Source organism: Prinia subflava, chromosome 10 (genome assembly GCF_021018805.1).
Source record: "Prinia subflava isolate CZ2003 ecotype Zambia chromosome 10, Cam_Psub_1.2, whole genome shotgun sequence".
NCBI classification, from domain to species: domain Eukaryota; kingdom Metazoa; phylum Chordata; class Aves; order Passeriformes; family Cisticolidae; genus Prinia; species Prinia subflava.
The window spans coordinates 29,740,433-29,760,911 of NC_086256.1; the positions used below are offsets into that span (position 1 = coordinate 29,740,433).

Here is a 20,479-nt window from a genome sequence, read left to right on the forward strand (position 1 = left end):
TCAGAAGGCTAAAAAAGCATGTTGTTTGTTTCCCTTCAGTGCAATAGAGAATTCCCGTGCTGATACCCCTGTAGTCAGCTCTAGTGAAGCTGAGCAGTCAGAACCTGACTGTGATATTGGTGGGACACTTGAGGCTGACCCTCAGAGTGAGCCTTCCTCTTTTGTCAGTCCACCAGAGAGGTGAGTATCCAAGCAGGTTGTGTGTGACTCTGAATACTTTAAAGGGAGTTGTTCTTCTCTGTGCTGGCTTTGCAATGAACACTTGCATGTGCTTGCTTATCTACATACTTGTGTGTGTGTGTAATGTTGCACGGGGCTGCCCACGTTACAGGTCCTAATACTCTTTAAACTTTCAGCCTTGCAGGCCAGCATATAGAGAACATATCATCTTCACATGGCAAGGGAAAGAAGACAAAATCTGAGTTTGAGTCCAAAGTTTCAGCAGCTGAAAAGGGGGCAGAAGAGCAAAAATCTGCTCTTAATGCTTCAGAGAACTTAAAAAGGGAGGTAAGCAGTGCTGGTATCTCCTCAGAACACACTCGAGTAATCCCCTCTGTTTGGTTATTGCCACTGGTGAAATACCTGGTGTGTTTTTATTCTGTCCCAGCAGTATGACTTGGCCCTTGTCACATTGGGGTATGTAGCTAGCCAGGCCTTCTGTGCTAACTGCATGACTTTCCTCATGCTCTGGTTGTGAAGTACTTCCTAAAGCTTGTGGCTTTTTAACAAGACTCTTTAAAATCAGAATGACCAAGGCCATGGCAATACCATTTTTTGCTGGTTTAGGATCATGTTTTCAACTGTCACTTGGCAACTACCTTTAAAATGTTTTCTACAAAATAACCTTTACACTTTAAATGTTTACCAAAAATGTTCACTCATCTGATGATGTGCTGAAAATGTTTGTACAGAGGGGACGTGAAGACTTGATATGGAATAATGTACAGCTTAGTTGACGGGTTTTTGCTTTGTCAGGCAAGTCCAAAACATTATTTCTGAGATACTTAAAAATGGTTCCTTTAATGTTTAATCATTCTGCTGTTTTTGAGATGTTCAGAAATTCCAGGGAACCTCTGGAATTCTGTCATGACAAGATGACAGATACTGATGTTTAAAGATTTTTGCTACAGGGAAACCTTTCTTCATTAGGAATAGGAAAAGCAAAAATTGGGAAGAAAATGCAGGTGTTGGAGAAGAAGGCTTACATTTTATTTAAAATGTATTAGCTTAGCCACAAAAAATGCCAGTATTCCAGTGAAAAAAAAATCTGTAATTCTGAGAGAAAATAATCACATGTTTTTTCTGGCTTATAATCTTGCTTACATTGGCTCTAAGTTGTTAACATGGGTGCAAATGATGTGTCTGCCCTTGACTTGATCAGAGTATGCTTTGTTTTTTCAAGTTCATCTTTGTTTTCATTGTTGGTCCTGAAAAATATTCACAATCAGTGGTTCTTTCTTGTGCAGAAAGACTTTAGGAAGACAGGAGAAATCGACCCTACATCAGTAATAACTCCAAAAGACCCTGGAGACATTCCAACATTTGATGAATGGAAGAAGAAAGTCATGGAAGTGGAGAAAGAAAAGAGTAAGTTCAGGATTCATTAGTTAGGTCTAAATACAGACCACTGTCATCTCACACTAGAGCTGAATAGTGGCACTGTCTCCGTTTGGAGTGCAGCCTGGAACTTCATTTTTCTGCTAGAACTACGTAATTAATAGCCTGCATTATATAAAAGCAGTGAGCAGAAGTTCCCTGACAGTGCAAATACTGCTTGTTTGTGTGGTTTGTTATAGTAGCAATATTTTCTTGTTCCTAGGTCAGTCAATGCACCCTTCTGCTGTTGGTGGGCAGCATTCCACTAAAAAGGTCCAGAAAAACAGGAATAACTATGCCTCTGTAGAGTGTGGTGCCAAAATTCTGGCAGCAAATCCAGAGGCAAAGGTAAGCATTTATTAATTATTAGTGTGCATTATTTTAGTGCACTGTTATGCAACAAGTAGCACAAAGTACACTTAAAACTGAACACTGGTTTGTGAAGTTGCTGTGTTTGAATTTATTGGGATTTGGATTTATAAAAATAGGATATAAACAGTAATCAGTGCTTTTTAAAGAGGGATTGCTATAGAACTTGATGTCTTTTTAAGTGAATTCAAAAAATGGGAGCAGAATCTACTTCCTACAGAAACTGAACAACTGAACAGAGGTATATTAAGGAGCTCACCACAGCAAATAATCCATGATTGCCCCAAAGTGTGGCACACTGTGTCCTGGATAATTGTCTTGCTCAGAGTATTGGGAAACTTGATACTAGTCTACAAACCTAATTTCAAACTTATTTGGAAAGAGGGGAAAAATCCTTGATGCAGTTGATACCTACCATGCAATTTAAAATACTGATTTTTTTCTTTCTACAGAGCACTTCAGCTATTTTGATGGAAAACATGGACCTTTATATGCTCAATCCTTGCAGTACTAAAATCTGGTAGGTGCCTGAGGTTCAGGTTTGTGGCAGGAGTGATTGCAGTTTTCCCCTGCTGTGGGACTGACCTGACCTTGTGTGCTGCTCCTTGGAATGGGTGTGTGAGGAGCTCTGACAGAATTAGCACAAGATGGTTTATTGTGTCTTCCATAGAAATCTAGCTCTGGTACTGAGAAGTAATATTAAGGTGATGTTTTTATTTATCTTAGTATGCGTAAGTTTTGCATAATTATCTTATGGCAGATAAAGCATTTGAGCATTCAGATAAAGAGTCTTGGTTTCTTTCCCTGACTGTCAAATAATTGTAGGACAGGTGAACAGAATTTACTGTACACTAATTGGTACTTCAGGCATGATTTAAATTGTTTGCTGTCCTTTTTAGTTTTTAGTTCTGTGACTTGATGCCTTTGAGTACAAGATGGATGAAGTTCTTGTAGCTGCAGGTGCTACCTAGAGTTATTAAAGTAGGTGTTCAGAAAAACACCACCAGTGATTCTTATGGTACAGCATTTTTCTAGTGTCCTCCTTATACCCAGTGAAGGATGTGATAATGAGGTGAGGGGCTGAAGATTGTAACTGCAAAAGGAAAAGTCTTTTCTTAAAAAAATGTCTACTTTTGTCTTTAAGGTTTGTTGTTGAGCTCTGTGAACCAGTTCAAGTGAAGCAGTTTGACATTGCAAATCATGAATTATTCTCTTCCACTCCTAAAGACTTTCTGGTGTCAATTAGTGACAGGTATGTTACCTAAATTCATCCTTCTGAATGAAAAAATGAAATAATTGTTAGATGCAAGGCTTTATGACGCATGATCTGTGTATGCTTGTTATTATGCAAAGTATAATGTAATGGAAAGTCACATGGGTTTTCTTTGTGTATATTGTCAGTTCTAGCAGTTTTTTTCCTTTGCCACCCTAAAAATAAAAGGAAGAACTTGCTGAGGAGCAGAATTTATACAGTAGCTGGGTAGTGGATGGCAGATCATAAAATTCCTTAATAAAATGCTACTGAGGTTGTGGGCTCTCCCCTCCCTTGTGATTCAGACCATTTTCACATGGTTTGAGCTGTCTTCAATGCTGAACTCTGTCCAAAACCCCACAAATTATTCAAAAAGAAAAAAGGAGTAGTACATGACTGAGAAATTGGAAGGGGGTGAGAGGGCTGCAGGTTGGCCGGAGGGCTGCTTAGAGGGTGGCTTTACAATGATTTGGGCAGTGCTGTGCCCCCACTGCTTTCTGGAGTGAGCAGATAATTCTGATCTGTGGGTGAGCACACATTCAAAGGGCATCAGAAAAACTGCTTCTCTTCTTAGATGCCTAAAGCAGGTAGGGTTAGACTTTGAACACTTGTTCTGTTGTGCAGTTCTAGCTTTGCTTTGCTCAGTTTTCTACAGCCTGCTTACAGTAGTACAACCTGTCAGGTGTTGTGTTCTTCACTGTTTGTCTGGGGGGCTTCACTGTAGACTGGCTGAATTTCAGTGATTGGATAAGTCTGGGGTTTTGTGCTTCAAGGCCTTGCACACTGCTGTGATTGTGTGAAGGTCCTGCTGGGGTTTTGGGTTGGGAACATTGCTGCTACCTTGCAGCTGGAAAGAACAAAATGTATTTCTGCTCTGGGAAGGCATTAGGAGAAACTTAGGGAAGTACCTGTAAACAGTGAGTTCCTGCATTTCATTACCTGACTCTGCTGTTTCCTTTCTAGGTATCCAACAAACAAATGGATTAAATTAGGTACTTTCCATGCCAGAGATGAAAGGAATGTCCAGAGCTTTCCTCTGGATGAACAGATGTATGCAAAATATGTTAAGGTAACAATACTGCAAAAGCTGCCATGTTCCTCAGGGAGGGGAGGGTTTGCTGGGTTTTCTCTGTATAACAGCATCCCAAGAAGTGTTATCAAAGCCTGCCTTACCATTAATTGCCCTTGGTTAATTAGCAGCCCCAGCTGGGATTGTCTGGGTACTAAATCCTTGTCACAGTCGTGACTTTATTACTTTGCTCACTTTGGTAATTGAGAGGCTCTTGGGAAGCCCCTTGGGTCCAAGTACAAACTCAGCTGATACCTGAATTAAGGAAAATCTAGACAAAGTTCTGTTCTGTGTGACTTAACCACCTGTCCCCTGAATGTAAGATCAGGAGAACCTTGACCTATTTGTTTCTTGGCTGTTCCTGCTCTATGTATATATACATATATCTGTATCTGTCTATTTAGATATATATGTATATATACACACACTGCACACTCAGTCTCTGGAGCACAGATCAGAATATGCCTTGAAATTTTTGTACCATGTTGTGCCGTACATTTTATTGAACTTGAAAGTGCAAATGCTTGCATCTTGGTTCTCATTAAGACTCCAAGTGCAGTTTTGTAGTTATTCAATCAAAACTCTGACTCAGGTAAATTATTTATGCTCACTGCTACTGGAGTATTGCCATGATACTGCCACCTTCAAAATAGTTTGCATTAAGCTATCTTTACTCAGGAGACTCAGAGGGAATAAAACTCCATAAATAATGAATGTGATACTTGAACTTGGATAAAAGCTTCTGTGAAAAGGTTGGGTTGTAGTGAAGGTTTAAATTCAAATAAAATACAGACCTTTTAGGTCCTCCTCAGTGATGTGGTATCTTCCAATTATGGAATTGCCAAAAAAAAAAAAATTAGTTTGTGCTCCTTAAGTATGCTCTGTGCTTTTATGAAGAAGTAGCTATGAATGATAATTGTCTAACTTCTTTACCCAGAAATTCTGCATGAGTCACAGAATAGAGATTTATTTTTAGTTCTGTTTTCTGGCTGAATTAATGCTTTAAGGTAACTGTCGTTGTCACTGAAGTTGCAGAATTCCTGTAGATGCTGCAGCACTTAATCCCTCGGTGGGTACAGTGCTCTGCCTTGAATAATACAGCATGGTAAAATTTCCAAAGGCTCATTCTCATAATATTTTCACTTCATAGTGCAAAAAGTAAGCAAGTTTTTAAGTATGTCTGGTCTACAGAATGAGTCCAAAATACTTTCAAAAGTCAAATTTTTTGAGGTGGCTTACTCAACTTGTATCAAAAACAGTGGGATTTTTTGTGAGTGTACTTTTGTGGGATTATTTGTTTTGGTCTCACTTGCAGATATTCCAGTCTCTCAGTGATAGTGTCTACAGAATGGTTTAATAAATGCTTGCAAATTAACTCAGATTAAATAAATACCCATGTGTAGTCAAGGCTGCACTAGAAATACACAGATGTCTGGAGCTCCCAAGTCTGTCATGAGCTGCTCTATTTCTTGCAATAGTGCTTCTGTAAATTGAACTATTTTATACTGAGTTGAAGCAGTATATCAGTACATACAGAGTGCATGCTTTTGTTTTTCCTTTTGAGTCACTTTCTGTAGTCTGTGTCCTTTAAGGGGAAAGAATACACTTAGTACATTTAACACCCTTCAGTATTCTATCTGCAGTGATGCTGCCCTGAAAATTTGAGTAACTTCAATTGCTTAATAAAACACTTGTTGCATGTTACCTTCAATCTGCAAGGTACAAGGGCTAGCTGAAATCTTGCTACCCAAGGCAGATGAAGTTGTATTACGACTTAATCCTTCCCAGCCTGTCATCTTAGGCGTTTGTAGTACTGAATTAAACCCAGCAGGGCTCTGTAGTTGCCTGTGGCATGTATTCAGCCTTTGTACTGACATCTACTTTTTTTTTTTTTCTCCTTTCCTGTCTCTCGCTTCAGATGTTCATCAAGTACATAAAGGTTAGCAACCTCTTCCTTTGGAGTGATGGATGCATGGGGCTGGGGTGTTCTCTGCTGCGGCTCAGCTCTTTAATGCATGGCAAGAGTAAATCTGGGCTTTTCTGCTGTGGGCAATCTGCAACTCCCTGGAGTAAACAAAACTTGCAATTTCAAGATTGAATGTTTATGTTGAGTGAGCTTTTGGCTCTGTGGGTCTTTGGAGTTTTATTTTAAGTACCTTTTATTCTTTAGGTGGAGTTGATATCACACTTTGGATCAGAACATTTTTGTCCTTTAAGTCTTATAAGGTAATACCTTGTGTTTTGCTTAGTCTTTCTACCTCCTTGCATTGAGGATTAGTCTGTTTTTGGAATAGTTGGGCAACAATTCCAATTTTCAATTCCAGTTACTTGTAAGTATTGTGGATTGAAGTAGTTGCCGGACCTGCCTGCTGTGTAGTGTCTTTCACGTCTGTTTAAAGAAGCTTTGAATCTTCTTATTTGCTTCTCCAGTATGTAAGGAATAGTTTATATTTGCAGGGGGAGGGGAGGAGGAAACAGGAGCCTTGAGCAGCTTTAGAGCAGGACATGAGCATTTCAAGGCTGACCAAGCAAAACAGGGAACAAGGGGAACTAAAAAGAGCAGGTGTGGCGAGTGCTTTTTGGAAGCTGCTCTGTTGTTTGGCACCACAAGCACACGCGGTTGGTTATGCTTGCAGTAGCTGACTAGAAACTCCTGTGAATTTGTAATTCAGAGAACCAGCAGCCCCTGTGCTGCTCCTAAAAACCAGGTTTTGAACCTGGGAGGTCTCTAGTGTTAGAAGTCAAACCATATTTTTAGTTCACAAGACTGCTTTAAATTGGACTGATTTGATTTAATTTTGGCAGAAGAGGTCAAAGAGAATGTGGATGCAAAGTGAAATAGTTCTGAATAGATACACCTAAAGCAAGTCAGAGGTGAGACTGAAGAGGAGATGTAAGAGCTCATGGGAAGCCAAAGACAAGGAAGTCTAGGTGTGGGTTTAAAAGGAGGAAGAGACTTTTTAGAGTTAGAATGAGAAACAGGATCTTGTTTCAGTTTTCTGTGTAGATACACCTTAGAGAAAATAAACATACCCGATGCTTGATCTTGCTTAACTGACTGCAACTACTGTATCTAATTTACTTGTTACATAAAGGTAATGCTGTTTATCAATTATGTCATCATTCCTAATATTAGGTTTTTATTTTATTTTAAAACTTTGATCACAGAGTATTTGGTACTAGCATGGTTGAAGAGTATGAAGAAATAGCTGATTCTCAGTATCAGTCTGAACGACAAGAACTGTTTGATGAAGATTATGGTAAGCAAATACTTTGTGCATTTTTAGCCATTCAGACAGCTCTTGTGCTGGTCTTGTTGGCGCATCACTTCCTGCCTATGATGAAAGATTTGACTGTTAAATTTACTTGTTGACAGTGTTGCAACACTTCTGGGCTTTTCCAGCAATTCTTTGAAGTTTTAAACAATGTGTTTAAATGTAGCTATGTAGAGGATTGCTTTAAAATGATACACTTGGCAGAATAGACAATTTCTTCATGTGCTGGCAGTAGGAAAGGATTACTAAAATAAAGCTGCTCACACAAAACAGTTCTATTCTTAGTGCCCATTTCAGTTTGTAAAATCTGACCTCAAGCTTTCTGTAGTTTTATTTCCACACTGTCAAGTTAACATCACTGAATAACATGTTAAATCTTAAGGTTTATATTCTTTGCCCATGACAGATTAAATTTTAATAGTCATGAGTTGTTCTTCTTTATACACAGATTATCTATTGGATTATAACACAGGAGAAGAAAAATCTTCTAAAAATCTTCTTGGTTCTGCTACAAGTGAGTATGATTTATGAGAAAAAGTTATCCCTGTGCTTAAAACAACACGTGCCAATTGAAAGTGGAATGACATTTTGTTGTGGAACATCTATAACTTTCACATTCTGTTGAAGCAATTTGTGATTCTTCTTTAGTTTCATGGGAATAATTAAAAATTTGGAGTTGGGATTATTCTTACTGTTCTAAAAATGAATTTTCAATTTGTAAGGATAGCTATTTTGCAGAAACTTGTTTTCTGTACTTAAAGATTCTGAGTACTGAAAATCACGTAAAAGTTGCATAGGGTCATAAATGGCTAAAGTGTTGTAGAACCTTAATAATTTGGTAGTTGGAAATCTGTGTTTAATTAAAATGCTTAACTTACAGGTGGCAATATAAAGATTTACTTTGTACAACTTTAGGAGGAGAGAAGGATGGAGAATACTATATCTGAGAAGGCTTTATGTAAATACTGTAACTTATGTTCTTCATAAGGGCTGTATATTTTTTTGAGAGAATTGAATGTTCTTTGTCTCCTCTCACTTTTCCCACTGGAAAGCCTCTGTGTGTAAGGTTTGTTTGGCTGAGAATCCTTGAATATTCACTTCTAATGGTATTCTTCACTGCTGAATTACTCAGGGTAGTATCACCTCCACACACCAATTCCTAAGGAGCTCTTGCACTGTGCCACCCTTTCTTCTGTCACAGCTAATGAAGATTTGTTATTCTGGTGTACATTTGCACTCAGTTAATGCTGTTTGGAGTCAGGCTTTGCTTTCATCCTGTAGTGGATCAGAGTTACTTCTTGTAGAACGTTGTTGTCTCCTGAGAATAAGGTCGTGGCTAGGAATATTCACAGCTTAAGCAGTATTCAAAAGGGAAATAGTGGAAAAGGCAGTTTATTTCTAAATGTGTGCCTCTCACAGATGAGGTAAAGCAGTAAATTCTTCCCTGATACTGGTCATCTCTTATTTGTGACTTTTAAACTTTCTATCTTCAAGTTATCTTGTTGATGCATATTCACATGATCTGTCTGCAAGGGCAGTATTACAAGTTGATATTCACTGTCTGAAAAATGCAGTGACTTTCCATTTAATTTTTTAGACTCCTAAATCTAAGATTAAACGATTTGAAATGCCTGTTGCTGATTGTGCTCAGCTGTCTCTAATACACTCAGTGAAACATTGCAGTGACCAGCATTTAGTTCTGGCTGGTGGGTTTTGTTCCTGAGACTTTTCCTCTCTGTCAGGATGGTCAGTGCTCCTCTTTTGGAAGAGTTTGTGGGTATTGTTTTTTGGTGGGGTTTTTTTATCTGCACATAGGCAAATGTGACGGGTTTCCATTTTGCATCTTAAATGCAGAGTGAGAGAGAGAGTGCTCTGAGGAGGACTTCAATCTCATAAGAAGCACTCTGCAGTTTTCCTGAGTCTGAACTTCTGAGGATGGCTCACTGTTCCCTCTCTTGCCATTCTCCCACATTGTAAAGCTTCCACACCAACTCTGTATTCTCCCTCATTTTCTCACTTTGTGTAAGAAACCAACCATAGCTGAAGTTTAGCATCTTTTGACTGTTGTGACTTTCCACATTATACAAACCCAGATAAAGTCACATAAATCAGGAATGCAGCTTCTGGCATGTTCTGGAGCAAAGGCAGAACCTAAGTTTTGAACACAGCTTCCCAGAGCCCAAGGACCTTGTCACACCTTGTCACTGCTGCTAAAATGCCTCTAATGCAATGACCTTGGCCATGTGACATACATTGCTGTGTGGTGGTGGGTGGGGGAGAAATGTGTGTTAATGATACAGTGCTGGCAAAAATATATATAAGCCTGGCAATTGTTTGTTGTCAATATCAAGAACAAAGAGTATTTAATGTATTTAATATCTGTGCTGATCTAAAGCAGGCCCTCTTGGAATTTACTTCTGTGAATTCAGAGGGGACAGGAACTGTTCTACTTAACAGGTCCCTAAAATAAATATATATGTAAGCCATATATTAAGGTTATGGTACAGGTTTTCAAATACATGTTTCTAGCTTATACACTTACCTTTAAAAGAAACAGCTGCCTCCAGTGTGATAGAATGACCAGATACTACGTCCTTACACTGTGATTCCTTTCAAGCAATTTGCAAAATAGCCAATTTCTCAGTGCTGCTGACCTCTGGGCCCTCTGAGAGTGCCCTTGTTGAGTAGTTGTTGTCTCTTTTAGATGCTATCCTGAGTATGGTGAACATTGCTGCTAATATGCTTGGAGCCAAAACTGAAGAGTCATCTGAAACTGAAGGTACTGTAGTTTTTTTAGATGAAAAGCATTCTGGAAAGTTTGCATTTCTTTAAGGGGTTTTTTTGGTGAGGAGTTGGATGGTCTATGATAGTTTAAATGACTTTTTTCACATTTTTGTGGCACACCTAATTAGTGTCATAGAACCTAGTGACTGTGAAAAGTGGAATAAAGATGCTGAATTTGCTGAGAGGAAAACCTGTACAAAGATGACACATATGCTTGTTCAGCTTTGTTTGGAGAATTTTACTCTCTGTGTTACCCAGCTGAAGTTGTGAAGTCCTAACTTGCTGCTTCTTTCTGGAAGTATTTTGAGACTGTCCACAACATCATGCTCATAAACTGTCAGAAGCATTTCATTCAGATAACTTTGGATTACATCTGCAATTAATTTGGTAGCAAACTTAATAGTAAAAAAACCCCACCAGTAATGAACCCAGACTTCAGAATTTGTTGAAAACAAAGATGGTTCTTGAATTTCCATGTTCACATTTTCCTCCTTCCTTGCAGCTGGGAACAAAAGCGTGTCTGAAAATGTCACTGCCACACCTGCAACTTCAACAGCTGCACCAAGACTGCCTGAACCAACACCTGTTCCTTCACCAGAGTAAGGGATTGCTCTTGGGGTTTTTGTAATGTGCTCTAGGCACAGACAGACATGTGCCAGTCTGCAGTCTGTGGTAGTAGAATACTTAGATATGCCATGCAGACTTAAACAAGGGAAAAAGCAAGTGTTTGGTAAAATCTGTACTATGGTAATGGCACTAACCAGAGAAAATTAGTGTTTTAGTTACTGTCTATTACAGCTATTTCCATTGTGGTGTGTTCTGTTTTGACACAGAAACTGGCTTAATAATGGTCCAGGTCCAGTGGTCTTCTGCAAGGGAGACTAATTAGGAATGTAAATTGTATTGCTGAAACTTCAGTTAAATTATATTGACAAAATTCTGGCATAGAAGCTTATACTTTGGTAGCCTGCCCTTAATGAAAACATGTATGTAAATGTACAGAGTGAGCTTGAGAGAAGTTCTGTATAGATTCTGTTGTTGTTCAGTTGATTACAATTGCTTCAGGCCAAGATCTGCCTCTTAAATGTTAAGACATGACTTGTGCTGTATTTAGTGGCTTTATGGTTTTCTATCACTCTTGCTGTGACTGGGGAAGGTCAGTGGGGATGTTGTGATTCTTGCATTTGAGGATTGCATCAGCAGAGTAAGATGCTTGCTGTGTAAAAAAGGGGATTTGAACTGTTGACTGTTTTCAGGGTGGGGGGGAAAGGGCAGTATCTAATTGAGAAGGCTTGGTATTTAAGAAACAGGGATTGAAATAATTTGTTTGCCTATTGGGACTGAAAATCACCAGAGAAAATACTATCTTGCAGAATTTCTGTCTCAAAACTGGCCTTTGGTCACTGGACTAAGCTTTGCTAATTTTCTGACAGACTTACTTTCACAGTCTTCTAGAGCAGGGATGTCAAACTGTTGAATTAACACTTGTCATTAACTCTCTTGTAGACTTGTTACTACAGATATTCCACAGATAGAGAAAGAGCAGTTAATGGTGGATCTGACTAAAGAAAGCCCAATTGTTCAGCTAGTGCAAGAGTATGAGGAAGATACAAGCCAGTCCACAGTAACGTTGCTGTCCAGCGATGAGCAGGAGGAGGAGGCAGCAGCATGGTTTGAGGTGGAGACGGAGCAGTACTGCTGTGACATGGCAGCAGTGTGCTGTATTTCCACCTTCTCGGAGTACCTGCTGCGGTGGTGCTCGGTTGCAGCAGCCGTGCAGCGGCAGCACAGCAGAGCTGGGGGTGAGGAGAGGCCGCCGTACCCTGCGGATGCGCAGCAGCCACGGCCGCCTCCGGCTGAACCTGCCCGGGCTGCAGCCGAGGAGCCTCCGCCCGAGCAGTCGGACAGCAAAGCTGAGAAGCCCCCCGGGCCTGCTGTTGCTGTTGACTTCAGTGCAGCCCATGAGGAGATCAGTAACGAGACCACAGAGTCCATTGAGCTGGAGCCAAGCCATCCTCAGACTGTCTCTCAGTCCCTCCTCCTAGAAGTTACTTCCGAAGTGAAGCCATCCCCCACAACAGACGTGGTGCTGGAGCCTGCAAAAGAGGACCCAGGCCAGGCAGCACCGAGGGCGACTCCCCAGGTGGATGTCCCAGAGCTCAGCACTGAAATGGAAAAGGCTGAGAGCTCAGCTGTAGAAGAAAGCCCCGAGACCAGCGTGGCCACTGAGGTAAAGGAGATGAGCACAAGAGAGGCTGTTGCTACTCCAGTGATTGCCAAGCCTACAGAGACTGTTCTGCAGCCTGAAAGCACAGTGGACATAGTAGCCAGCGACGCTGTGGAGGGAAAGGAGAGCACTGCAGAAGTGCAGAAGCCTGCTGTGCCTCCTGCAGAGCCTCCTGCACCTGCCGAGGCAAAGGAGGACGAGCAGGCAGCAGAGGAGGCTTTGATGGCGCTCCCGGTGTCGGGGGGCCCGCAGAGAACAGCCACAGACTTCTATGCTGAGCTGCAGAACTCCACGGAGCTGGGCTACGCCAACGGGAACCTCGTGCACGGATCCAATCAGAAAGAATCTGTCTTCATGCGCCTCAACAACCGCATCAAGGCCCTGGAGGTCAACATGTCCCTCAGCAGCCGCTACCTGGAGGAGCTCAGTCAGAGGTGAGCTCAGGAGGGCTGGAGAGAGCCCTGTGAAGTACAGAGGAGGTGGGGCAGAGGGTGAATCACAGCTGAAAGCTTTGTGAAAAACTGAGGAGCCAAGCCTAGGTGACTGCTGGAGTTACCCTGTGAGACAGGGCTTCCCTTTGTATTTCAGATCAAATCCTGTTTGTTTTATATTGAGGAATGTTGCTGTGGGTTTTTTAAAGGATAAAGTGTTGTCAGGATGTAGGCATGAATCCTGTCCATAATTCTTTCTACAAAAGGACACATCCTTCTGTTACTGTTGAACTGAATGTCACAGACCTACAATGCCTTTTTTATTCAACTGTTTCCACTTGAAGTACCCTGTTATCTGCAGTAACTCTGGTTGAATAAGTGACTGTGGAGAGGGAACCAAGAGTTTCCTGTGAAGGATGTCTCTGTGTATGAGTGTTTATCTATGGTGTTCCTTAGCTACAGGAGGGTGGGGAGATGTACCCATTTCAGAATTGGTTCCAAGGAAGGGGCTCACAGTTAAATTTATTGTCCAGAGTGAATTCCCTAAATTGGCAGTAAGCTTGAAGGTGTTGAAATAGATTTGACCATAACCGTGGGGGGAGAAAAAAAGGCATATCTTTATTTGTGAAGCTTAAAAGCAGGTACCCCTTTGATGTTTAAATAAAGCTCTTTGGGCAAAGAGAAAGTTTGTGCTGGCATAGTCATGTTTTCTGAAGACAAGTCTAAGCTGAGGAATTTTATGCACTAATATTTCAGCCTTAAACACTTTCCATTTTAGGTACCGAAAACAAATGGAAGAAATGCAGAAGGCTTTCAATAAAACAATAATAAAACTTCAGAACACCTCAAGAATAGCAGAAGAGCAGGTATGACTTGTTGGGAGTATTGAGGTGTTTTCCTAGTTAGAAGGGCTTACTTTTAATGAAGAATTTGCATGGAGGTGCAGAAATCCTCTTTCCACTGGGCTGTATATCTGCCTTTTAAAAACATCCATTCCATGCTTCCCTATTTTTCTCCATAGTAAGATTTTTAGACATGTTCTTAGTTGTTTCAGAATAAAGCCATTTTCAGCTTTGTTTTCTGATTTTGTACTTAAAGAAGAGATCAGTTGTCAGCTGGTAATGGCCAAAACTCTTCAGTGTCTTTGTCAATGAAAAAGTTATCCAGGTCAGTTCCAACCCTCGTTTCTTGGTTGTAACTGCGCGCAAAGCAATTTTTTAAACTTGGTTCATTTTTCATATCTGATTTAAAGTATCAATAGACAATTTCCCTACTGCTGAAGAGACTGAGCCTATGGAAAGGCAAAGGGCTACAGTAATGGCTTAGGCCAAATCTGCATTTAGAAATGTAGTGCATGCAACAGAAACTTTACTTCATTCTTTAAAATGTGGGTTTTCCCTGCTCTGCCATCTTGGCTTTCCTGAGCAGCTGTGAAATAGAGCAGTAGCAGCTGTGCTAACCATTCACTAAAGCAGCAGGGCATGTGGCATAGCAGACTTGATCCCAAACTGTCTGAAAGTTTCTGAAGTGCAGTCCCAGGCCTGGAGTTCTTCATCCCTGAACAGGGAAGAAAATGGCAAGTTTCATGTCTTGCCTTTTCTGGGCTGGGTTTGGGTTGTTTTTTGGCAGAGTATCAGTGCTGCTCAGCCTGAGGTTAGTCTCCCTGGTGTTGTGCTCACCTTCCTGCATTTCTGATAGGATTGAGTCCTGTTGGGGCTCTTCCCAGGGAGCAGTTGTTAGCTGGGAAGGAGCTGTTCCTGGCTGCTCTGGGCTCCTGCATCAGCCTTGTCCTGGAGCTGTGCCTGGCAGCTGTGTGTGTGTTCTGTGGCCTCCTGACAGTGACTGTGTGGGGCTGCCTCCTCACTCTGCCCCTGGTGAGGACAGCAGAAGTCTCTCTAATGAAATGCAGTGTGGCATAATGTTAGGAAATGTTAGGTGACAAATAAAAATGTTACGTGAACACTGTGTTGAAAACAACGCTGGATAGGCCACGTGGCTGCTGAGTGCCGTGTGTGAGACAGACAGCACTGATTCTGTAGCCATGAGGGCATGTGCCAGTGGGAAGCTGGCCACTGACAGCGTGCCCGTGACTGTTCACAGGATCAGCGCCAGACAGAGGCAATCCAGCTGCTGCAAGCACAGCTCACCAACATGACCCAGCTGGCTTCCAACCTGTCAGTGACCGTGGCGGAACTGAAACGTGAGGTAATCGCAATTCAGAGTGTGTGAAGAGACCAGGGTCTGCAAATGAAGTTTTAAGTTGTCTGCAGTTGCTTCCAGCCTACTTAATCCTAAACTTCTAGCTGCAAATTTGAGTAACAGTAATGAGCTGTCTTGTGCACAGCAAATTGGTCGTAGTTACTGCAGCCCCACTAGCCAGCCCCCATGATTGTATCCTGAGCCAAGGTGGCCTTGCCCTTCCCCCACTGGCTGTTGTCATCTTTAGAGATTAGGGAAATCTTGGCAGCAATATTAGGAACGTTTTCTCTCAAATGTTTATGTTCTGCCTGCCTGGCATTTCAAGCAGTACCATAAACATGATCTTTTATTTTGTGCATATTGCCAAAGACCTCCCTTGAGCTAACATTTGGTGAGACTCCTCCTTTGATGCCTGGCTGGCTAAGGCCCTGTTTATGAGTGCTGTGGTCAGTGAAACTACAAGTATCAAGTGATTATAATGGTGCTTTGTGGAGGACTGCAGTGTCAGCTGATAAAAAGCGCAGTCTAGATTTGCCATAGTATTGCATCCATGTCAACTGTGAGGCAGAAAGATACTTTCTGAGCATGACTTCTTATGGGAAGTGTATTGCTTTCAGGGAGGCTGGGATGCACTTTTTGGGTGCCTCTGTAGTTATGCTGATGTTGGAGGCAGGGGAATCGTATCCTGTTAGCAGCTAGTGGGATCCAGCCTTCACTCCTCAAATGCTGCACAGCCAGTAGACTCCATCAAACCTCTGAAAAAATTCTCAAATATGGACAGGTGTTTAGTGAAATTAAAGAAAGGTGTGTTGAGAACATAGCATTTGTGTTCTAGAGCTTAAAACAGAAGAATGGCAATATCCTGGAATCGTTCTGTCTTCAACAGCTGTCTCAAATCCCTGCAGGTTTCTGATCGCCAGACTTACCTGGTGATTTCTCTGGTTCTCTGCCTCATTCTGGGCTTGGTGCTTTTCGTGCAGCAGTGCAGGAGCCCTTCTCGGTTCTGTGAAGATTACCTCTCAAAAATTCCCAAAAGCAATCACTACCCTAGCCCCAAAAGGTAATGTATTTATATATTAAAATTAATTGTTCTTGCCGTTTTTAGTAATATTTCCTAAGTGTGCTGGTACTGGCACCTCTGCTTTAATTCTAAGTTTTCTTTCTCAGAATTGCTAGCAAAGGGCTCTCAATCATGCCACTTTCCTAGGAACATTTTGGGGCTACTGCACCTGAAAAACAATGCCTTGATAACTGGTAGCAAGCACAGTACTGTGTCTGTTAGCTTTCTTGGACACCTCAGCAAACAGTTCTGTCTTTCTGCCAAGAATGATTTTTAATGAGACATGTGCATTACAAAGTCCTGAGAAAAATGTGTTAAAAAAGCTTTCTGGAATTTCCTAGGTGTTTCTCTTCCTACGATGATATGAATTTGAAAAGAAGAACTTCCCTTCCACTGGTCAGATCCCAGTCTTTTCAGCTAGCTGGTAAAGAAGGTATTATTCATGTCATACCTCTGATCTGGGGTGTTGCTCTTAGTGCTGCACAGTGTGTGGTTCATGTATGTGTTCTGTAAGGTAAGGTGGTTTGTGAACAAGTTACCAGATACTCACAGAACAGTGCTGAATTGTGGTAAAACCTTAAATGCAGGTTTTGCTACAGATATATTCTGCTCTGCAGGTGTTTTTTGGGGTTAAAAGCAATCAGTGCAGGCATTCAGGTCTGCAAAGTGTGAAGCTTGCAGAAAGTAGCTTTGTTTTCTCTTGGAAATGCCAGATGTGGGCAGTCTGAGTGTCCTACTTTCCTGAAGTCCTGATAGCCTATGTTTGAAACTTGGCAGGCATTTAGGATTCAAATTTAGTAACTTCAGTAAGAAAACTTAGACCATTTATCTTGGCTTGGGTATGAGGAATGATCTGATCTTTGCACTATTCATGGTAGATTTGGGACACCTGAGTTTTGATTTCTTAGGCCATGAGTGTCATGCAAAAGCAAGTGTTGCAGATCACAGTAACTACTGAGGATGCTGCTGGCACAGCTCTTGTGGGTGCAGCACAGTTGCCTCACAGGTTTTTGTTCTGTGAATAAAACTCCATTAAAACTCTTGTGTTGGCAGTGTGATGCCATGAACGCTATCCAAGGCCTAGACTATTTTTTTTCAAAACAACACTTCCTGAATTCTCCCTGCTGGTCTCATGTCAGTGTGAGCATCTGCCTCGCTGGTAGGTGCACATCTGCACTGTCAGGGACAGGCTGCACGTGAAACACTCTTACACTGGGAGCAGTTTGTTTTCCTGGACTTGGACACTCACTGACTGCTCCTTTTCCCCAAAAGATGTTCTTTGCACCTCTCCCATGGCCATAGCTGTGAAAAAGCCTGGAGTTTTCAAGTGTGTTTCACTGGCAGCTGCCATGACAGCACAGGGGAATTTGGGTTTCTCTTTGTGCTGACTTTACTCCCAGTGTTTGTGTTGTGCCCCCTTAAATTACAAAGGGAGAGAGGGAAAAACATGCCTGCTCAGTGGAATATTTTGTCGTGCTGCTGTTTAGCTGGGACTGCGTTGCTCCAGAGCTGGCAGTGTCAGCACTGTTGAGTGTCTGTTTGTTCTCTTACAGTGGATCCAGAGGATCTGTACATTGTGGAGCCCCTGAAGTTTTCCCCAGAGAAGAAGGTACCGTCCCTGTGGGGGGAAGGAGCTGCTGGGGCTGAGGTGTTTGTGCTGGCGGGTGGTGCCCTGTCTCAGCTGCTCTCCCTGCTGGTTCCTAGGCCTGGCTTGGATGCTCTGCTTGCCTTCCAGAACCTCACTGCTGCTTTTTTTCACTTGTGGTTTCAGAAAAAGCGTTGCAAGTACAAGAGTGAGAAACCAGAGACTATTAAGCCGACAACAGAGCCCCTGCACCCGATGGCCAACGGGGAGATCAAAGGAAGGAAGCCCTTCACGAACCAGAGGGACTTCTCGAACATTGGGGATGTTTATCACTCCTCCTACAAGGGCCCTCCGTCCGAAGGGAGCTCCGAGACGTCGTCGCAGTCGGACGAGTCCTATTTCTGTGGCATTTCGGCGTGCACCAGTCTGTGCAACGGGCAGACCCAAAAGACAAAAACTGAGAAGAGGGCCATAAAACGAAGGCGCTCAAAAGTGTCAGACCAAGGGAAGCTCATAAAAACTCTAATACAGACTAAGTCGGGGTCGATGCCGAGTCTGCATGACATAATCAAAGGAAACAAGGATATCACAGTGGGAACACTCGGTGTCACGACAGTCTCTGGACACGTCTAAACCTAGCTGAACTTGTCAAACAGGAGAGTGTTTGTTCGTTTGAGAACAGTCTGTGGTATTCTGTGGGAGGATAGTGGGAGACGAAGAGCTCAACTCATTGGAAAGTATTCAGAAATTTGGTTTCTGCCTTTTTAAATAGATGGGATTGTGTCAATCGTGGCTATAAGCTGCAGCTTTACAAGGCTGATAATTTCCTATGAGAACAGCTTGGGGGGAGGGGAGGGCAGGGTTCATTTTATAAAGGTTTTTTTTCACAGTTCATGGGGCAGAGATTTTTTGAAACCCAGTTTGTTGGGTGGAATAGGGATAAAAGCCTAATCCTCTTCCTTTAGCTTTGTTCCTATTTCTTGCACCTTCCCATATTTATGTGCCTTTTGTCTATTTATAATGCCACTGGAAGAGGGGAGATACAATTGTTTGTCATTTGATTTATTTTGTAATTTCTCTAGCTTTTTTTGAAGATGCAACACTACAGTGCTGTAAAGGGACATGTGTTGGCCTTCAGCTGGACTCAGTAATGTGGACTTGGATACTGTAAAAATACCAAGAGATGGACTTGCCTGACTAGATTCTTCTTTTGCAAACTGTTGAGGAATATCTCTCACTAGGGATGGCAATTGTGTTTACTCGCACCTTCGGTCACAATGGGAGCTTACTCTGACACTGAGATCAGTGACGTGGCTCTTCAGGATTTCCTGTTGGTGATGGAGTCAGAGGCTGAGGAATGCATGTGTCACCTGAATGGCCTGCTGCAGCTCTCTGGGGAGCTGGATGAGGAATGCTCGCTGCTGTTGTGCTGCAGAATGTGAGGCTGCGTTCCCGGAGCCTGCTCTGGGTGTGTTGAGTTTGCCAAGCCTGGGCGTCTCACAGCAGGTGTTTCCATAAGATTTGCTTTTGTATTGGCTAACAAATGTGCAGTGTTGGTATGGCTGGTATTTCATACTCAAGTTTTTTTTATTTTGACTGTGACTGTGTATGTGGATACTATAGGATGTGTGGTTGCTGAACTGTTGAGTGTGGTTCTGAGTGAGTGGAACAAAAGGTTATTCCTTTTGACAGGTGTTACAGGTTCACGTTGTACAAAATAAGTTAACTTATTGAGCACTTTTAGTGGTACCCTTTTTAACAGATCTAATGCCTTTCCTGGGTATTGTATGTAATGTGACTTATTTAAAGCCTTTGTTTTTTGCTGCTTTCTTGTTAGTTTATGAGTACTTTAAAGTGATGTGCTTTCAGAGTTGATCTGCACAATTAGCCAGTCAGAGCACAGGAACCGGACGTGTTGAACCTGAATTCAGAAGGATGTCAAACCTGGGTGAAGAAAATTCATACCACCAGAGTGCAGCATCCAATGTTGTGGAGCAGGAGTATGTGACTACAGAGCTGTAGTGCCATTAGAAACTGTGAATTTCCAAATAAATCTGAACACTTTGTCTTTCATTGACTGGCATTTTTTCCTCTGAAAATGAAACCTGTGGCTTACATTCTTTGCAAAGGACTAGTCTTAAAATTTCAGTCCAGGACTAGGGCTTGGGATTTGTTGGGCTGTAGTAAGGAGTTCATAAAGTTGTCAGCCTAGATGTGTTTTTCTGTTTAAATAAAGAAAAGTGTGGGGGGTGGATTCTGAGGGCTGAGTGGTGCTTTGTCCAAAGGGTCAGGAGTTGTGGCCCTGTGAAACTGCTGGAGAGGTTTCCAGCAGGTCAGTTCACACACCTTGTCCTGGGGGCTCCCTGCGTGTGGTGGCTTTCTGTGAGAAGAACTGTGTGAAATGGCCTCTCAATACTCAGAGCTAAGGCTTGTGAAGGCACAAAAGGCCTTGAAAGGAAAGTTTAGAGAGTCATTATCTCAAAGCAGAGTTTTCTGCTTGAAGTTTGTCCCTTACTGGTCCCCCACCACCGACTGACTTCTGTCAAGCCCAGCAGCACTGTGTGCAGCCAAATGCCAAATTCACAGGCTGGCCAGCATCTGCTTGTCAGAGGAGACTTCCCCAGCACTGAGT

At 42.1% G+C, this 20,479-nt stretch overlaps 1 protein-coding gene across 2 annotated transcripts in view; it reads left to right on the top strand.

The window, feature by feature from the left end:
• SUCO (SUN domain containing ossification factor) overlaps positions 1–19,920 on the top strand; it is a 38,129-nt gene extending 18,209 nt beyond the window's left edge. Inside the window, exons 5-24 of one of the 2 annotated variants that reach the window (XM_063406688.1) lie at positions 40–180; positions 357–507; positions 1,467–1,587; positions 1,820–1,944; positions 2,418–2,485; positions 3,110–3,217; positions 4,181–4,286; positions 6,205–6,225; positions 6,457–6,512; positions 7,455–7,546; positions 8,010–8,075; positions 10,266–10,340; positions 10,848–10,944; positions 11,852–13,006; positions 13,782–13,869; positions 15,104–15,208; positions 16,108–16,262; positions 16,604–16,695; positions 17,816–17,871; positions 18,034–19,920. In XM_063406688.1, coding sequence (XP_063262758.1) covers positions 40–180; positions 357–507; positions 1,467–1,587; positions 1,820–1,944; positions 2,418–2,485; positions 3,110–3,217; positions 4,181–4,286; positions 6,205–6,225; positions 6,457–6,512; positions 7,455–7,546; positions 8,010–8,075; positions 10,266–10,340; positions 10,848–10,944; positions 11,852–13,006; positions 13,782–13,869; positions 15,104–15,208; positions 16,108–16,262; positions 16,604–16,695; positions 17,816–17,871; positions 18,034–18,480 — 3,325 coding nt within the window. In that variant the 3' untranslated portion in view covers positions 18,481–19,920. The remainder of the gene's footprint in view (positions 1–39; positions 181–356; positions 508–1,466; positions 1,588–1,819; positions 1,945–2,417; positions 2,486–3,109; positions 3,218–4,180; positions 4,287–6,204; positions 6,226–6,456; positions 6,513–7,454; positions 7,547–8,009; positions 8,076–10,265; positions 10,341–10,847; positions 10,945–11,851; positions 13,007–13,781; positions 13,870–15,103; positions 15,209–16,107; positions 16,263–16,603; positions 16,696–17,815; positions 17,872–18,033) is intronic. The other variant, XM_063406689.1, reaches the window with a different exon arrangement.
• The last annotated feature ends 559 nt before the right edge of the window (positions 19,921–20,479 follow it).